The sequence below is a fragment of the Acipenser ruthenus genome, chromosome 9, assembly GCF_902713425.1.
Source record: "Acipenser ruthenus chromosome 9, fAciRut3.2 maternal haplotype, whole genome shotgun sequence".
In the NCBI taxonomy this organism is placed as follows: domain Eukaryota; kingdom Metazoa; phylum Chordata; class Actinopteri; order Acipenseriformes; family Acipenseridae; genus Acipenser; species Acipenser ruthenus.
The window spans coordinates 17610043-17629597 of NC_081197.1; the positions used below are offsets into that span (position 1 = coordinate 17610043).

Sequence of the window (19555 nt, forward strand, 5' to 3'; positions counted from 1 at the left end):
ATGCAGTACATTTCAGCTGTTGTGAAGAGATGCAGTTATGTACATCAAGTCAAAAGCTAATAGGTAGGCTTGCTACTTTTCAATTTGAATCAGTAAAGCTCGTTAAATATCGAATAACCAGAAACTATGAGTTCGACTGAAATAAATTTACATAGGATAAACATCAGTAAAACCACTTGCTATTTTTTATTTTCAAAAACAATAATAGAAATCATCTCTCGACTGTTCCGTGTCCGTTCCGTTCTGAATGGCTAGGGGTCACCGTCCGTCTTCTCGGTGGTCCCTTAGTAGGCTAATAGTTTCACTGTCAGTCATTTGTGACCCAGGGCAGCGAAATCAGTCACGTGGTCAAAAATTTCAAAAACTGTTTTATTGTGGCAATGGATTGGGCATATAATAAGCTTTAAAATAATACCAAACTTATTGATGTACCTCAATTGGGGCCCGAGATATGACATTTTGAAATCAGCAAAGTCAGAAGACGCCATTTTGAGAAAATTAAGTTGAAACATGGGACACCTACTTTCCAGCTATTTCCTTAGCAACCATTATGTTAGAATTCTGACACATACACCAATAACTCCTCATACCTTTCTGCAAAATATGACAAAGAAATTATATGATACAAATATTTATTTTTCATTTATTGAAACATAGAAAAATTCTTTTTTTTTTACAATTCATAGCGATTTTTTTTTTTAAACAAAAATGTAAATGCTTTTAAATTAAAAGTGCTGAACTATTTACATTTACATTTACTATTTACATTTCACTTGGTACATATCTTGGACTACCTTACCTCAGTTAACATGAGCTAGTCCAGGATTAGTGCTAATCGGTATGTGAAACCAGCCATTTAAGAGTTAAAAATCATTAAAAAGCTCTGATTAGGCAAATTCATTATTGGTTCAATTGAGGGTTTGATTAAGTAATTCTGAGCTCATTTGGAACAAGAAACCAGCAGACACAATGATCAACCTGGACCAGGACTGTTTCCAAATGTAATTAATAATTAGTACTAATCTGGGTCTACGGAACTAGCCCAGATGTTACTAATGTTTGTGTAGACTAATCATCATTAACATCTGTAGGTTGTGGACAGGTTATATCCATCGTAGCAGGCGTACAATACTCTCGAATCTTTTCAGAAAGGTACTGCTTCCTCTTGCAGTCTAAACCAGGTGGTCTGATGGGCTGTGGCCTGTCTGCTGGTGGTAGACAAGTGTCATCTCTCAGGAGGGCAAACATCTCTTCCTCGGAATCTGAATACTGTTTTCTAAACACCATTCCACTGCGTGCAGTATCAAACCTAAAAAAACATAACAAACCTATGTTTTCTTATAAATACTGATTTGTGGTTGCAAGTACAGTCAACTACAATCGGTATTTATAAGAAAACATAACATTTATTTTTTAATCCATTACCTGAAATGATGATATTTTTTTATGCCCAACATCATCCTGAAGAATGGTTTAAGAAATGACCACCAGTCTTACTGTGGGACCAGAACTTCACCATCCTCGGTTCCCACTTTCTGGGCGATATTAACTCTGGTCACAGTACTGGATTGCACAACAGTGGCAATATCATCCAAACATGAGACCATATGCCTCCGACTGGTGTTTTGGCTTAGTGAAACAAACCTATCGGGTGCAAATTTGGTGTGTCCAGCTATCAAAAAGTTGAGGGAAACTGATCTGTGCAGCCCATTCAGAACTCTCCATGCCAGATACCAAATCAGATAATTGTTCTTGTTTTGTCCAGAACAGTTGTCTCAATGTAACTGAACCTCAGTTTCACCAAGTCCATACATCATAAAGAAATGGTCCAGGAAGCTTATGACTGAGTTTGAACCCTTGGAAATGGACATGCCTTCATCAATTAGATAATTGACCTGTTGTGGTATTCCTTCACAGGCAATACCAAACAGGCCACACTTTCTGGGAGTCAAAAAGTACATAGGGCCAGGTTGCATGGGATCAGCGGGAAAGTGTAACTGCTGTGCATAATCAAAGCTGTAATGCATAGCCATCTTCTTTGATACTGGGACATTCATGCCAAGTCTGTCACCACTGGTTTTTAATCACGACTTTAGCTGCCCTGACCATTTCCTGGTACAGTGACCGCTCCAGCGTTACTTTATTTAAGTGGGCCTGCTGATTTTGTAAGCGTTCTGATTTTTTTTCATCAGAAATGTTGACACTCCTGTAAATGGCAGAATTATTCTTTTGGCAGGTCCAACAGAGATCTGTCATGGGTCGAGTATTGCGAATGTAGGGCACCAGAGTCCGCCATAGCCTACGGAATGAGTCAATCTTTACAGCTCGCTTACCTGCAAGAGATTTTTTTTTACTGTTAAATTTGTGCTTATAACTCTTTAACTATAAGGGGTAAATATCACACATAAAATTAATCAGTATAAACTCATAAACACGTTTTGGGCTGTATAAATAAATAAATGAACTGAGATGCATCTTTTTTTTTTTTTTTTTTTTTAAAGTCATTTTAAAAACAATGATAAAAAACATGATACTTTTAAACAGCTAAAAAAAATAAAACATGCGTCTCAGTTCATTTATTTGTTTTATTAATATACAGCCCAAAACGTGTTTAGGAGTTTGTGCTGATTGATTTCATGTGTGATATGTTTTACTTAATAAAAAGAGTCTGCTGCTGAAACACATAACGCACCAAGCAGTGACAATATCGAAGATAATAATAATCTTAAATAATTGCCTACCTGCCGCCTCCATAGCAGTATTGTACTTTCTCCAGATGCTTGCCTTTGTATGGTTTGACGGCAGCAGTTTTATGTCAAACTGATTGAACCTAGGTACTCGTCCAGGTAGGACCATAGCATGGTCTTCAGCAAAATTAACAATGAATGCAACCACTTCGGTTATATCAGCATGCGTCAGCAGCCTGACATCTGTTGCTTGCCTGCCTCCTGACTTCTTGTACCGAGGTACCAAACCAAATTGTTTGTAATGCTTCAGCAGTGCTGTCAGCTTATCCTGGCTGATGCTGAAAAAGATTAATACAAATCATTTTCATAGTAATTTTTATTGAAGAAAGCTTTCAGTAATTTAAATTCAGAATTTTTTTCAGAAAGTTTTCAATGGCAAAGTGCTTACCAGTGTAGAAACTTAAACGCTTCTCTGCAAACACGATGGCCCTGTATGTAGTAGGTTGTTCTTTGGTGTTTTCTAGGCATCTGTTCTTTTCTTTTTGAGTGTGTAGTTAGCTTGTCATTGCTGATAGTGGCGCTGATTTTTCCTAAGAGAATCAGATCCTTCTCGTAGTCTGGCAAAGAACCCATTGATGTCCTCAGGTCAAGTATATATTCGTCAGAAAATACCTTAACACAGGGTTTCCCGTCATTCAGTTTGCAGCTGTATTTAGACGACTTATTTACACAGCTGTAATTATGTATTTTTTGCAACTCGGTTCTAGTATTGTTATCAATAACAATGTCAGCGACATGATTCTCCATCACCACAGCTACTTCATCAATGACAGCCTTGTCGTCATCACTATCAGCACTGAAACGATCACTTTCGCTTATGCTGTCAACATTATCAGGGTCATCTACATCACCACTCTCACTGTCAGACTCAGACGAGCACGCACCATCACAAAAATATTCCGAAACCAGTTGCATCCACTGTCTGTCAGTCGCAGCAGATTCCATGTGGCTGGATCGTAAAATGTTAAGAGAATTTGCAACATCCTGTTCTTTTGATAAAGACATAATTCGCCTGTGATTTTTTCTATTTTTTTTTTATTAATTTTTTTGCCGGGGTTTAATATCACAAGTTCTCTGCGTTCACAACCACAGCAATGCCGCTGTCCCAGAAGTCAAAGCGCGTGGAGGCATTCAGCCAATCGGTGAATACTACAAGAAGCCAAATGACGTCACGCATAGCAACAAGCATAACTGTTTACACTGCAACCACTTCTTAAAACCGTTTTCATTGGCTAAATAAGATGTCAGTCTATTAATGACCTACATAGTGGGAAAGAGGGAAACTACAGATTTCAAAAGATACCCGGATGATGTGTATGCGTGGAAGGACGCTGTTGCTGTGATTCCGTGAATTGTACGGATTTTAGTCTTTGTTTCAGCTAATTTTGACAATCTATAGGTCGCTGTTGTTACCAAACTGTCTATTTACAGTACAATAGAGACATTATTTCACAAAATAAACTTGATAAAATGATAGTTTGGACTGTTAAGTGCACAAAAACGTGTAAAACTCAAAATCGATAATTCATGACTTCACTTAGTAATCTGGCCGCTGTGTAAAATCTACATATGCGACTTCCGACTGATTTTGCTGTCCCGGGTCAACCTTTTCTGACAGATCTCATTGACAAGCAGTGCTAGAATGCTCTAATTCGTTTAAATGACTGTCAATCACCAAGCTGCACTAACTGTGCACTTTCATTTGCCAGCTACAGCGCCTGTCATTCTAAGCGCCTACTTTGAAATTAGCGGGTTAAGGCGTAGGTAAACTTTTGCTATAGACATATATGGTGACAGTTACTAGTTTGATTTGAAAATGGGGCGCAAGAGGAAAACACTTAATGAGTACTGTGTACAATACCCTGACCGACGACTGAAGTCTCCACGGCAGGACGAATGTGTATTGCACCGTTCTCTCACAATTTAATTTAACTCTGTACAATCTCGTCCTTTCTGCAGTACTTGACAACTGTAAGTTCACATTATTATTATTATTATTATTATTATTATTATTATTATTATTGTCGGGGATGAATTGTTGTGCACCCATTGCTTACCTGAACATTAGGTAAATCCGAACACTTCGCTGTCGCTTAACAGCTCTTCTTCCTTCTTTCTTTTTAAACGTTTTTGAGTTAACATGGTCTTCACAGATGGAAAAATCACAGTGACACTGCCAGTGAACGCATGTGATTGAAAATTCCTTGAAGTGCGGTCATATTGAGCTCAGTCTAACAGCGTTTTAGAATTCTTTAACCCCTTGCAGTCCTATGTCGGACCAGGTCCTACATTACAATTTTCCCTTTCCGGTCCGATGTCGGAACCTGTCCGACATCATCAAAAAGACGTAAAACACAGGTCTCTAGTCATTTTTTCTCGGGAAAAAGTCGAGAAAACCATTCAATGGCAGAGTGAGACCGATAGGAGCCGAAAAAAAAAAGGGGCAGATCTGAGCAATACACATAGCCCCAGCACCAGAGAGATAACATGGATATAAACAAACAAGACAGCTGCTTCTGCATCAACAGGCACTGTTGGATCGCATTATTGAGGAGTTTGGTGATAAAGCAAGTGATCAGGAGATGATTTATCGGTATGCACGACTATGAAGAGGAATGTGAAAAATACAGCGAACAAGGGGTGGGGCAGGGCTGGAGATGCAGTACTGAGTGTCCTGTTGATATGCAGTGCCTTTTAAACCTGTTTTACTGTAAAGAAAAATACTTTTAAACAGCGCGTCTAAAATAAACTGCGCGTGTGAAAATAAATTGGACCCGACGCGCCTGAGACGCGCTGAATAAATGGACCGCAAAGAGTTAAAACAACCCACCTCTTTAATATACCACATGTATTCAACTCAATGTATGAGTGACATTCCCATTAAGCCAATCACAGCTCCGAGGTAGTAAAATAGCAGCCAATCAAATGGCGCACAGTTTCCTCATGTACACATGTAACAGCACAGAACACATCATTTTGATTAGGATAGTGAAGCGAAGGCTTGTTTATTTTACTTTGTGTAAAATGTAATATCAGTTTCCAAAAAGGAAAAAACAAACTAAACAAATGCTTTAAACAACAAACTCCAAAGGCCAAAGCAGATTGTAACACTAATGGATGAAGAGGTGAGAGCTTTCAAAGTCAAGCAAAATCTGGGGCAGCAACACGTGTCAAACCATAACTTTTTAAATTGTAATGTGACAACTGCCCTGCCCGATATTCAAATGGAGCTCTCGATTTTCAGTGCACAAACAAACAGCATCTCAAGGATAAATTCAATCAAATGCCACAGCAAGGGTTCTACCAGTATGTTCCAATCAACTAGTTCCCCAAATTTGGAAACACTTACATTAGCGAGCAGCTCTTCTTGCAAATGAACCTTAACAAATCAAACCACAGATCAAGGCTTACATATGAACATGGCAGTTATTTACCATAGCAAATCCACTCGATAGCACACCACAGTAACACTGAGCCTGTACAGTCGGACCTGAAATGTAACACACATTTACCGACCATCTAACAGAAGTCAGAGTTTGTTTTTCCTTGGCCGTTTACCTTGAGTTTATTGATATGAATGAATAATGGGAATGTAACCTTCCTGTTGTCTGTAGAACAATCAGAAACAAGATGTTCCATCACAATATCTGCAATGTGCTGGACTGAAAAACTAAACAAACAAGAGCAATCATTCATGGTGCAAGCAGGCACCATGAAAAAACATATCGACATGCAGTAAACTAATGAAGAAAGTTTTTTTTTTTTTTTTAAATTACATTATGGCAAGTGTTAATTTACGTTAATTGTCAAAAGTACCACATAAGAGTCCGACCTACATTTAAAGTGGTACAGTACTACTATTTGCAACATGCAGCATGTCAAGATAAAAGTTCATCAAACTGGGACAAGTATTTCTGGCAATTTAGCCATCATTAGTCCAACTAATCACACAACAGAACTCTTATAAATGTAAAACACCATGGTATAAATTCTGATACTCTCAATGTGTGTTGGCCCACTGCTAATCACTGTATTAGTTTCACAGAGCTTATTGATTTTATAAAGCTTTCTTCTGAGGGCATAAGAGGAGCATAAACTCTACATATTAATGCCATCTTAAAGAGAAAAAAATGGAGAGGTGGAAAGTAGAGGTTCTTATCCACTACACATGTCACTTATTACCAAGCCTAATTTTAGAGAAAAGTTGTAAAACCGTGAAACATGCTGACACCATACATTTTTGTCCCTAAAACGAACCCTTGTTTGGATAAGAGCCCTTTATTTTTCCAAACTGGAATGTACAGCAGTACTCATTACTGTCCGAATGACAATACACATTTCTAAAACTATCCCATGCATTAAAGCCTTTCATCTTAATCACATCTTTACATTTAAATTGCAACACCAAATATCTTCAATTATTACTAAAAGACTCAGCCTCAACGTCAAAAACAAGAAAACGTCTGCACTCAATGTTCTAGATCCAAATCTCTCTCCTATACCGTAAAACTTCAATTAAAAGCCTCCAGCGTTTATTTACAATATTTGCCAGCAGACACGGCACGTACTGGAGACCGGCGATTATTTAACACCGGCTTTTATATTAGATCACCAGCTTCACATGCGTCATGCGGTCATTGAGAAGCTGCTAACACACAACATAACTCATATAACTCAATTTAAACATTCCAGCAACTTTGTTAAAAGGTTGTGTGTCAATGGGAACTAAGTAACAGTTTTGTTTTATAACAAAATTACACTATTGTACACCCTCAAGTATTACGGTCTTCTTGTATGCACTGGTTAACAAAGATACAGTTTGCAAAACATTGGAAAATGAACAAGCAGAAGTATGAATTTGTATTTAAAAACAGAATTAGATCTACCATTGTTGTTAATTATTATTATGATTATTATGATTATTATTATTATGATTATTATGATTATTATTAATACTAATAACAATACAAACTTCTAAAATGTTTTTAAAAATGAACAATAAAAGCAATACGTATCATTATTAAAAATAATGTATTGTTTAATCTCAAACTTGTACATTGTTAATACAACAAAACACGTTAAAATACACCAAGAGGTGTGTATCTGGCCTACTTATCAGCACGCTTAAAATTATCAAAACTTTTAATAACGTTATAACTGCATTAACCAAATATGCATTACATATAGACCTACCTTAAATTTATGTTTTCTATTAGTATTATTTATTAATCCTGAAAGCCACTTTCATCGCTGTCACTTCTTAGCAGTTCATTACGCTCAAGCTCCTTCTCATCTTCCTTAACTTCAATGGCAATGCCAGAGATCCGGCGTTTAATATAGACCCGGCATTTATTTACAGTATTTGCCAGCAGACCGGCACGTATTGGAGACAGGCGATTATTTGAAGTTTTACTCTGTGTGTGTGTGTGTGTGTGTGTGTGTGTATATATATATATATATTTTTTTTTTAAGGAGGCAGAGTTTTAATGGATTACACATAAACATGCGTCTGTCAAAACACACCATCATCAGTGTTTACATTTAAATAGTATTCTTCTTGTTGGCTTTTAATCTTTATTTACATTCTTAAGCATAAATTAGTGGGCAAAAAGCATGTGCCATGAAACCAGCAAATCAACAGAAGCTCCCTGATGGAGCGCCACAAAAAATGTTCATGAAAAAGAACTTCTACTGTACTAGATCTTTAAAAATGCATAAACAGTCATCTTAAATTCACCTTCATACCCTTTAGCCATGAAACCAGTACTCAGAGTACTCATTTATATTCATGCCAATACAGTAAATACATTAACATCAGTGCATTCACTACAAAATCTGTTATTTCATTAAAAGAAATACAAAATAAAGTATGTGCTACTGTACGTTTAGTTGTCTTGGTAACCTTCAGCAGGTTGTGAAACCAACACATGTATTTAAGAAAAAGACCTTCTAATCTGCAGAGTCAGTTGTCCTGAAAGGAAGGTTAGTTCTCCCAAGCATGGTTGTCCTGAACAAAGGACACTAAATTGTGAACGATTCTTCTATAGTACAACATCAGAAAACCCAGGCATACAATTCAACTTAAAGCAATTAGTATGATCAATTATTTTTTTTATAAGACTAAATAACATGTTGCTACTGTGCGCAAGCCATTATCGTGAATTTTAAAATGATAAAAATACACTTAGGCCTAATCATGGATGTTTTCTGAACAGCCAGACAATGTTAAAGGCACATCTGATCCTTTTAATGGGTCTGCCACTTATCCAATGCTTTTGAGCCACATGTTCCAGTAAAGCTGTAAGTTTGCTTGCTTGCTTCCTTGTACTGTAGATAACTCACTTTTTTCACATAGAAACTGAAAATAAAAGTAGCACAAATACATCTGATCAATTATTTCATCACAACAATACCATCTGTGGTTCTGCAGGGACTGCAGCCAATACTTTAACTTAATTCTCCTAACAGTATTTATTTCAGACACACGGTAGGCAGATAGATTCCCATGGGATACAAAAGATTCAGCGTCACAGACCTCTGCATCCTTGAATGTCACAATTAATTATGGTACTGTACAGCAAGTAGAAAAATACAGTATTAATAAAAAAAAAGAGACAGACCACTGGGAAGGGAGTGAAAATATTTTGAATGATTTACTATTCTCTGGAAAGCATTCGAATAGAAATTAGGTCTCAGAACAAAGATGAATGTGAGATGAAGGTGAATCCTCCTGACAAGTTTTTAATCACTGTTATGCTTAACACCAGCAATGTTATATCCACCAGACTACTAGAGGTTACTGTACTACATTTACTATGCATGGGATTGCAACCTTCTATGTAGCAGCCAAGACATTTTCCAATCAATGTTTTAGGGGACAATGACAAGCAGCCTATGGCATATTAATGGATTATTATCTGACGGAGTTACAGTTTTCATAGTGAAAGAAGGCTTTAAAATGGGAAGAAGTTTGTGTGCCTGCTCTGAAGCAAGAGACGTATAGACTTAAGATCATGAAAGAATGTACTTAAACATTCAACAAGAATTCATATTTATAAATAAAAAAAGCAGGCTTTATTTTCTGGGTTCTCCAAAAATAAAATGGGCATCGACAACAGAAAACAAGTCTTTAGCACTTCAAAGCATTTTTAATGAAGATATGCCATTTCTATTTTTTGTTTTAAATGAAGACATACCATTTTGTATATTACTGTAATCAGGTGATTTGATTCACTGTTTTCAAGAATAGATATGGTATGTCTTGGGGTACAATGGACTCCTACAGTATCTGGTGACTACTTAAATAGTGTATCCACTGCATGCACAGTTAGCACTGCAGTGTGTTCAGTTTAGAATTCAATGATGTGCCACTTTATGCAAATACATGCTGGAATGTTATAGCACTAGTTTATTTAATATCCATAATATTGTAGTATTCAAGTGTTTTTTCAACTGTAAGCCTTACAGAAACTGTACAGGATCTCAAGCTAAGAGTGTTTGGTTTAATTTTTTTAATGAATAAAATAAGGAGACCAGTTACAATAATATTTGTGGAACTCTCACCATATTAGTAAATGCGTATTTCATCAGGGGAATTTCTTTATGTCTTTCTTAAGAGATCAACTATGTTTAAAACTTGTCAAATAGCTTTCCTTTATCCTGTAGAGCACAGCTGGAGGGACAGAGAACATTTCTAAAAATGTGTTTACTGTCAGCTTCTTAATGTGCCTTGAGAGCAGCACATTCAGCTGTGTTAGATCTTAATTCCTGTGAATATATCCACTAACTTCTCCAATGCAGTGCTGCTGACAAAGGTCAAGCCACGGAGCTCCCTTTGTCTTTGGTGATCTTCTGTCTGAGGACTAATCCTGTCAATCACATTGTTGCTTCTTATCCACTTGCCTGACATGTTTGATCACGGTTCTGTATTCTAAACTTAAAAAACCAACACAGGGTTTCATACTTAGTTCACTTGCAACAAATCACTGACAGTAACTGATATAATACAGGGATACAAAATCTTTTAAGATTACTGGTCAAGCAAAAACACCAAGCCCCTCAAAAGCATGGAGAGATATACTGTAGGCCTGTCTATGCGTTTGGGTACTTCTAAAGGTTATTTTTGCTAAAACTGATCACTCTAGACTCGCATTGTTTTTCAGGACATAATTTACTGTTCAAAATGTTGAACTCATCTCTGGCTGCCCATATCAATCTATTTGCCTTACTTCATCCATTTTTGGTTCACAAACTCAGAGGTTTAGATCAGAAAATGTTTTGTGTGGTGCGGTTCCAATCCAAGAAAGGCAATACAACTAGAAAGATTAGGTGTGGGATTTCTTTTCTTACAAAAAGAGGTGTTTTATCAAAATCCCATTCCAAGGGTCTGTAAAGACCAGTTTAAAAGTGCAATCGTGATCCCCTTTAGCCATTGCTGATACAAACAATAATGTAAATAAATAAAACAATGGTGGGACTCTACAAATAAAACCAATCAATACAGGATGTAGCGTTAAAGTATTACAGATAGCACTATACACAGTCTTGTTTCTAAACATCTTCTGAATCAAGCAAATACTGTAGGTACTGTAGGTAACTTTCAATATGGCTACTGTACTGTACATCATGCCTCTAATAATACAGTAGCACACAGCTGGGAATTCAAGTGCCAAATTATTTATACATACACATATATATAATCTTGCCAAGAGATACAGTAGTACTGTAAGATTTACAGTTGTTCTTACAGAACTATGCACCTTCTGCTTTTAAAATAAGCACAGAAAGAAATATGCAAGTCAAAATTCTCTATTAACTAACACACCACATTTAGCTATCCCTTTACCGGTACTCCTATACAACCCTCCTTGAGACCACTAGAACCACAGCCGGTTCAATCTTAACAGTCTCTAACTCCTGCATCTAAATACATTCTGGTGTACATGATCCAGAAGATGCTTAGAAACAAGATGACACAATCCAAAAAAACAGTCCTGATTGGATCCTTTTTTCTTTAGGCACACAACTGCATAGTCTTCATCTAATCTATTGTTATAACTTACTGTTCCAGCATTGTATGCACGTTTTATGTGCCAATAGCTGATGAGGCTGAATGACATGTGCAATAAACATTCTTTACTGTATTTCTATGTGCACACTCTATGCCAGAGAATAGAAGTTTTTAATCTATCTGTATAGTAAGAGCAGGGGGCTGGAGGAGAAATTCAGGGGTCAGTGGGAAAATAGGTTTTGAATGAATACAAATTGAATTAAAAAAAAAAAAAAAACTTCATATTTATAAATCTCAGTAAAGATTTCTATTACTGCTCATCAAGGAAAAGTCCCTTTTGTTCCTGTCAATCTTTCTGGCTGGCTAATGACCATGCCATGACTGAGATGTACCTAAGGGAGAAGGCAAGATGACCTAGAAGCCAAAGTTCACATACGATAAAAAACCCCAAAAAACTTCACACATTCCAAATTAGCAAAAAGTTAAATAAAAAATGTATGACTTGCAGTTAAATTAATTAGCATTATCTAGTCTACATTCCACAGGAAATAAGAAAGTCTTCTGCAAAACCATCAGTCCCAGGTTAGTGTACATCACACAGTTTCAAACACATAGTATGCAATACTGCCTAATTAATCTCTTTGACCAACAGATTTGTATGAGCAAACTACAATACTTATTGTATATGGCAAATTAGTGTGCCATGCTGAACACCTTAAATCGCTGGGGCATACTGCAACAAGCACTTCGCTGCACTGAAACCTGAGGCATACCATCTCCTGCTCCTAACAGCTGCGTCTCTCTGCAACAACTGTCTCAACAAGGTCTCTGAGCAGCCATCAAACAAACATACACCAACAGGTGTCGAAAAAATGTAAGGCAGACAACCTGTCTGTCCTTTTTTTTGTGAAGCAGACATTTTTTTTTTTTTTTTTTTTTAATTCTCTGAAAGTTTCACTTCAATTCACCAAAAACTGCTAAATTACTTCAGTTTTCAATTTTCTGACTAAAAGCTTTTATCCTGTGTCTGGAAAAACACACACACACACATTTCAGAATACATTATCTACCGTTACCCCACCCCATCAAAATGACTTGTGTGGAAGTGCATTAAATTGAGAACGACAAAATTAACATATTTGTGAATAACACTCTAATTGGGGCTAATATTACACGTCATTTCGGGGAAAACGGTGTTTTAATTAAACGATGAGCCTGGCTATACTTGTCTTCAGCTGCTCACAACACTGAACAATCCCACCCAACCATCAGCAACTAATTGATTCAAATTTAAGACAAGCCATTAAATGGTATCTGTATGGCTTAAATTAGAATCAATTAGCTGCTGGTGGGAACAGAAGAGACTCCACAGAGCGAAGAACTTGAGGAGAGATATTTTATAAAACAAACTACATGCCAGTGCAGGGGACATGCTGGGTAAACGCCCCGTTAAATCCGCAAAGCTTCATCTGGTGAAAATTAACCATGATCACTTTAAAATGAGAAATGCACTTTTGAATATGAGTGGAATATGCTTACTGAAATTTGAATTTTATGCGTTTAGGTAGCCTTTTAAGAGGGAGCTATGGAAGGAAAAAAGAAATATTTCAACCAAAATCTGCTACAGCTCACTAGATGCTAAAATGTAAACATACGTTGTTCTTTTAACCCTAAAGTTATTACTTTCTTGAGCTCATTTTATTGAACTTTATACGCCGGTTTAATGTGATGTGACTCATCGCGACTGCTTTCCTCCAAGAGTTTATCGGTGTTCTTTGAACTCTGGCACTGCACAGTCAGTCGAGTACCATTGTACTCTCTCAGCGAAATGCGGTTTCCATGGCAGCCGCAGGTCACCCCACCAGCACTACCATTCCATAACCTACAATTCAACATGTCACAAATCAAGTCGGATCTTACTATCAATCATATCAAATGTACTGTATCGAAACACTAAATCATAATTGCCGATATGGGGCACTGTTTATCCTAAACTATACAGTACTGGTCCCGCTATGACTTTTCAGTAGGATGGAGAACACACTATACTTTAGATTCCCCAAATTGCAATGTCTTCACTGTCCAATCTATATGCCATTAACTTTTTTAAAAACAACACAGTATAGACTGAAAAATTATTTCGCAAATTACAATAAGAATACTTCGGTAGGCTTTGCAATCATAATTTGTTAGTATTGATAGAAATGTTATTTAGCTAAAGGTTGTATCCACAACAGCGGGTCAAATTCCATTCCGATTTTTTTTTTTTTTTTTTTTTTTTTTTAAATGCCCAACAAAATAATGTGGCAGAGTAGAGCGATAGGTTGGTTTTTCAAAGCGTGCCAATGCATGTAAACAATACCTATTATCCCAGCATTACGAGAGATGTCACTTTTGGCAAGAACTGACATAACTTTAGGCTTCTGTATGTATGTGACAGTCTCACCAAGCACAGTATCACAACGCAACTATCTGACCACTTAACAAACTATTTTTTTTTTCTTCTTGCGTGCAGTCTGTTATGACTTAACTTCTGCGTCTGAACAAAACATGTTCACTTACCAGAAAGGTTATACATGAAAATCAAAATTGTCGCTTTCAATCCGGTTAAAAACAGATTATTCCTGTGGCAATGAAATGACATTCCCACCGCCATGATTCTCAACAACTTCTCTTCCCAACTCTGGAGCCTGAGCAACTGTTCCATGGGGACTGAGCTGCGCCTGGAACGTACCATTCACTCACCAAGGGAACCAAACATATATATATATATATATATATATATATATATATATATATATATATATATATATATATATATATATATTGCAATACAAAAAAAAAATAGATCACTCACACTATACATGTTTTGTTATATAATCTTCAGTTCTTTGTATAACAAACTATACATTTTGCTTGTTTCACAAGGACATTTCCCCCACCCTATTTCTTTACTTGGATTGGTCCAAATCAAATTCTGCCTGCTGGCTGGATGCAGCATGGATCCCCGAAGATGAAGAGAGAGGCGAGAGTAGCACTGTTAATTCAAACGGGCGTGATTCGAGTGGATGCTAACTGATTCAATTCAATTATTTATTTTTTTATTTTTTTGGTATGTTTGTTTGGTTCTTTCTTTTTTAAAAATAAATACATCAAAAAGCAACTAATGTATTTGTATTTATTTTTGTCTACAAAAAAGTTACAAACCATTAAAAAATAAATAAGAATTAAGAACTACTGTAGTATAAATGCACAAACAATTTAGCAAAAATGGCTGACTTAGCTATTAAACCCCAAAATATTCTACAAGTATTTTGTCTGTTTAGTTTTACATTGTAAAGCAAACACGGTTCTCATTGTTAACATAATTTACAAATATATAATTGAAACATTTACAACAGAGGTATGAGATTCTAATGCAGGCCATGGACAAAAACATAAACTTATATGTAACACACCCTTTTGTCTAAATGGGCTACCACTCAGATTACTAACTAATTTGTGTTAAATGTAAAAGCTGCATCTCCCTGTTGCAAGTTAGTTTCAGTCATGATGGGCAAGACAGCAAATATGACAAACTGATAGTAGGTGCTTGGTTGACAGGTGCTTTTGTATCCGAGGCTGCACACATTCGTGATATCGCCAGAGGAATAGTTAAAAGTTAAATACATGGCTGGGCAAGTGAACCTTCGTGTTGAGGTCACTGATCATGCACAGCCTCCCACTTGCTGCACCTTATTGATAGCGAGTGAATCAGTTTTCTCCATCCCTGTACATATAACATAGTGGTTTTCAAAAGGAGACAACTTAAAAACTACTGATTGTAAATTAGTTTTTAAAACCTGATACTGGTTACTTCCTCACTCGTGTGTATTTAAAAATGGGGTAAAATGTGGTGTTTTAATTCCACTGTCAGTGATCTTAATACGTTTTTAAAAAGAGTTACAGCTTCCCTTTGACAAACATGCCATAAGTATCTAATACACGTCAATACAAGCAGACTCAATAAAATAAAGGCAATAAATCTTCTGGTTGTGGTCAAGATGGGTGAGCTCAGTACTTGACAGCTAACTTCATTTGATAAAAATAATCAGCTAACATATTTATTTTCTAGAGGGCTTCAATTATAATAGATAACAGCTTCACAGTCAGTACTTTTGATTTTCACTTAACAATTCATTCCCAGTAAGAGCATAAGATTGAATGTCCAACTCCACATTAGAAGGTTTCCGTCTGGCAGTTAAGGAAATATAAGCATTCCCATAGTAAAAATAACAATAAATGCTTCATATAATTCATATACAATATTATATATAGTGTAGCGTGCACGGGGGAAGGCAGCAGTAGGGCTGGTAGGTGACGTAATCACACACAGAGACATAAGCCCGATATACGCTCCTTGCAAAGGAGCCGGCTCTTTTGTACAGCGGTATCGGCGCTATGCTTCAGTGCGAGAGGTCCCGGGTTCGCGCCCGCCCTCCGCCTGTGTGTGGATTTCCTCGCCCTGTGTGATGCGCCTGCCTGCGGGAACCGAGAACGCTACATTGGTGTCAGAAGTGGACGCAGGTACCCCAGCACGCACTCGTCGGACTGTAGCCTGGTTAGCAAGTCCGGGGCGGACTTGAGGCTGGCAGGGGAGAGTGTAGCGTGCACAGGGGAAGGCAGCAGTAGGGCTGGTAGGTGACGTAATCACACACAGAGACATAAGCCCGATATACGCTCCTTGCAAAGGAGCCGGCTCTTTTGTACAGCGGTATCGGCGCTATGCTTCAGTGTGAGAGGTCCCGGGTTCGCGCCCGCCCTCCGCCTGTGTGTGGATTTCCTCGCCCTGTGTGATGCGCCTGCCTGCGGGAACCGAGAACGCTACAATATATATATATATATATATATATATATATATATATATATACACACACACACACACACACACACACACACACTATCAAAAAGAAAAAGGTAATGTATAAAATTTGAATAATTGATATAATCAATTATATCAGGACGTTTCAGACTAAAAGCCCTTCTTCAGCAGGATGGAAAAAACAGTCCTGTAAACAAGCTGTTATAAACAAGATGTCTTTCAAAAGAAAAGTTCCGGAGGATGATGGCATGATGACTTCAGAATAGAATTTTCATTATAAGAGGTTCCAAAGTGCCTCATTTGAAAATGCATTCACATTCTTTTTTGCTTCCTGGATGCATTGGTCCCATAGCAGTGAATTCAATTTTATACTACAAATTGTAATGTCTTCTGTAGTGTGGTCATTTGTGTTAAAATGTCTGCAGCGGTGTTAATTCTTATACTTCGTACTTCGCGATCAGCTAAACACCGTTGATTACTGCGTTGTATATATTGTACTTTTGTTAGGCAAAAAGAAAAATGGAAAAAAATCGCACCTACAGTATCAACTAAGGAGGTACAGTCTGATTTTGATGTCTGGATTTGAAGATTTTACATCTTGATTGGAGGCTGTGTGGTCCAGTGGTTAAAGAAAAGGGCTTGTGACCAGGTGGTCCCCAGTTCAAATCCCACCTCAGCTACTGACTCATTGTGTGTCCCTGAGCAAGTCACTTAACCTCCTTGTGCTCCGTCTTTTGGGTGAGATGTAATTGTAAGTGACTCTGCAGCTGATGCATAGTTCACACACCCTAGTCTCTGTAAGTCGCCTTGGATAAGGCTTCTGCTAAATAAACTATTTTTTTTTTTTGATTTTGAAGTTTCACATTTAGAATTTAGTTTAGAAGCTTCATATTCTGGATTACAAATTTTGAACTTTCAAATTTAGGAGTTTAAGTGTTGACCTTGAACTTCTGGGTTCAAAATGATTTGACTATTCAATCAAAAACCATGCAGCGATCCATATAGACACCTTCTGGATTTGTCTGCAAAGGTTTGGATCGGGTTATACAGTAGCTGCTGATTTTCTTAGATATAGTTCTGCTACAAACATACTTTACAAAAAAAAAAAAAGTTAGAATTAATTCACTCCTTAATTGTGTCCTTACATTAACCTTTTGCTTTTCTTTTCACTAGCTTTTTAAATGAGTTTTCTTTCACAAAAACAAATATATTCCTTGAGGTACCTTCCTACAACAGCACAGAATTTGATTAGGTACCAGAAAGTACAGTAGTCGTAACTTGAATTTGCACTGCTATTTAAAATGTGTTTATGTTTTTTCAATTTTTTTAGTTAAATGCAGATATGCAAATAACCTATATCTATATTTGTATCAATATATATATCAAGACAACTCTATAAAATAACAAGACCTCTCACGGGCACTGATGGGGTTAATCATGGCATAATATAATATTATCCAGTGTAGACTTTTAAAATGCATTGTTTGCCTCTCCCGGTGGTCCTTAATAGCATGCCTTTAAAATTCATCAGTCAGTGTGTAAGTTATACCCCCTGTGACGACACTCTAGGCTGTGTTTCTGTCAACAGCTAGATAAGTGTAGCGAGACTAAGACATCCTCATCCTCCAAACTAGTTCTTCTTGTCAAGAAAGACTTTGTCTCATTCCCCACATTTCTCACATCTGCACCTGTTTCATAAATCAAACCACTCCCCACCCAATGGCCACAACTCCTGTGTTAATCAACTATTTGCTGTCTCTTTTTTTATCATTGCACAACATCTCTAAAGCTCAACACTTTTTAGCACAGGGTTTTATTTTCTATAGACCATTGTCAAAGTTTATTGTGGTGTGTCACTATAAAAAAGTGGAGTGAATGCATATTGTATATACCTTTATATATGTGTGTGTTAATTAAATTACCTTTGATATACAACATAGTAGTATGAACCAAGGTACCTATATAACACAGAACTATGATGAAGCATGAGGAGAACTGGGATATACAATTACTCACCTATAATGTTAGGTTTCATTTCCTGTACCTGTAGCCTGCTAAAAAGACAAACGCACAGATGGTGTAGCAGGATAGCTTGTGGGAGACGTAAGCCCAGGAAGAAATCCAGACACAGCACTGCGGTTGAATGCGCTGTTGCGCAAGTTTTAATTCTAAGTAACAAACAAAACAGCACGAGTAGCAATTGTTTCTATTCTTACTTTCTATTCTTACTTTCTTTATCTCATGACTCACGTCTCTCGTTCTCCACTCTGAACACCAACCCCATTCAGCCAAAGCTGCAGGTTTTTATACATGTGAAAGTCTCCAGTTTAGTAATAAATTAATCCATCTGGAGACAGTCACATTCTATAAGAGTTTAGCATGGATGGGACAGGTATCCATGCTGTAAAATAATTAACAACAAAAGAACACTCAAACAAAAGACAGTACCTTTAAATAATAATACTACAAATACAAAATAACACAAAACATAAAGTACGCACAGGGGCAGGGAGTACCCTGTCACAGGTGAAAATACAACTTATATTGGGTTAGCAGTTTCACCCAGTCCAGATTTTACTCATTATTAGTCGGTGTCTAGGTAACAAGTTCAGGTGTGCCGTATTAAACTCATAGTAAAAACAGGAATGGATCAAACTTATATGCAATGGTAGTCTTATTTTCCATCCTTTCAGCTAGTGGTTTTATCAGCAAATTAACAGCAACCTTGGATCAACATTTTTAAGGTTATTTCTGGATGAAATATAAAACACAGTGCTTTTGAGAGGAGGATTATTATGATAACATTTCTTTAATAATGGTGAAACATTAGATTTTTATTATAAATATTACGGATCTCTGGGTTCAGGAGAAATGGCTTTCACATTGTTTGCCTTCTCCTGCACAAACAACTCTGTTACATTTTACCAAAAATCAATA

General features: G+C 36.9%; 2 protein-coding genes across 3 annotated transcripts in view; both read right to left on the reverse strand.

Annotated features, from left to right (window-relative positions):
• Window positions 1–14454, reverse strand: part of LOC131738070 (nectin-3-like) — a 141538-nt gene extending 127084 nt beyond the window's left edge. For both annotated transcript variants that reach the window (XM_059031294.1, XM_059031293.1), the window contains exon 1: window positions 14320–14454. In XM_059031294.1, coding sequence (XP_058887277.1) covers window positions 14320–14413 — 94 coding nt within the window. In that variant the 5' untranslated portion in view covers window positions 14414–14454. The remainder of the gene's footprint in view (window positions 1–14319) is intronic.
• LOC117405962 (uncharacterized) lies at window positions 700–7683 on the reverse strand. Its single transcript, XM_034923582.2, has 3 exons — window positions 3136–7683; window positions 2742–3025; window positions 700–2333 (listed from the first exon to the last, which is right to left on the reverse strand). Exons 1-3 carry the CDS (start codon window positions 3750–3752, stop codon window positions 2068–2070), a joined length of 1167 nt encoding a protein of 388 aa, XP_034779473.2. The 5' UTR covers window positions 3753–7683; the 3' UTR covers window positions 700–2067.
• Window positions 14455–19555: the final 5101 nt, after the last annotated feature.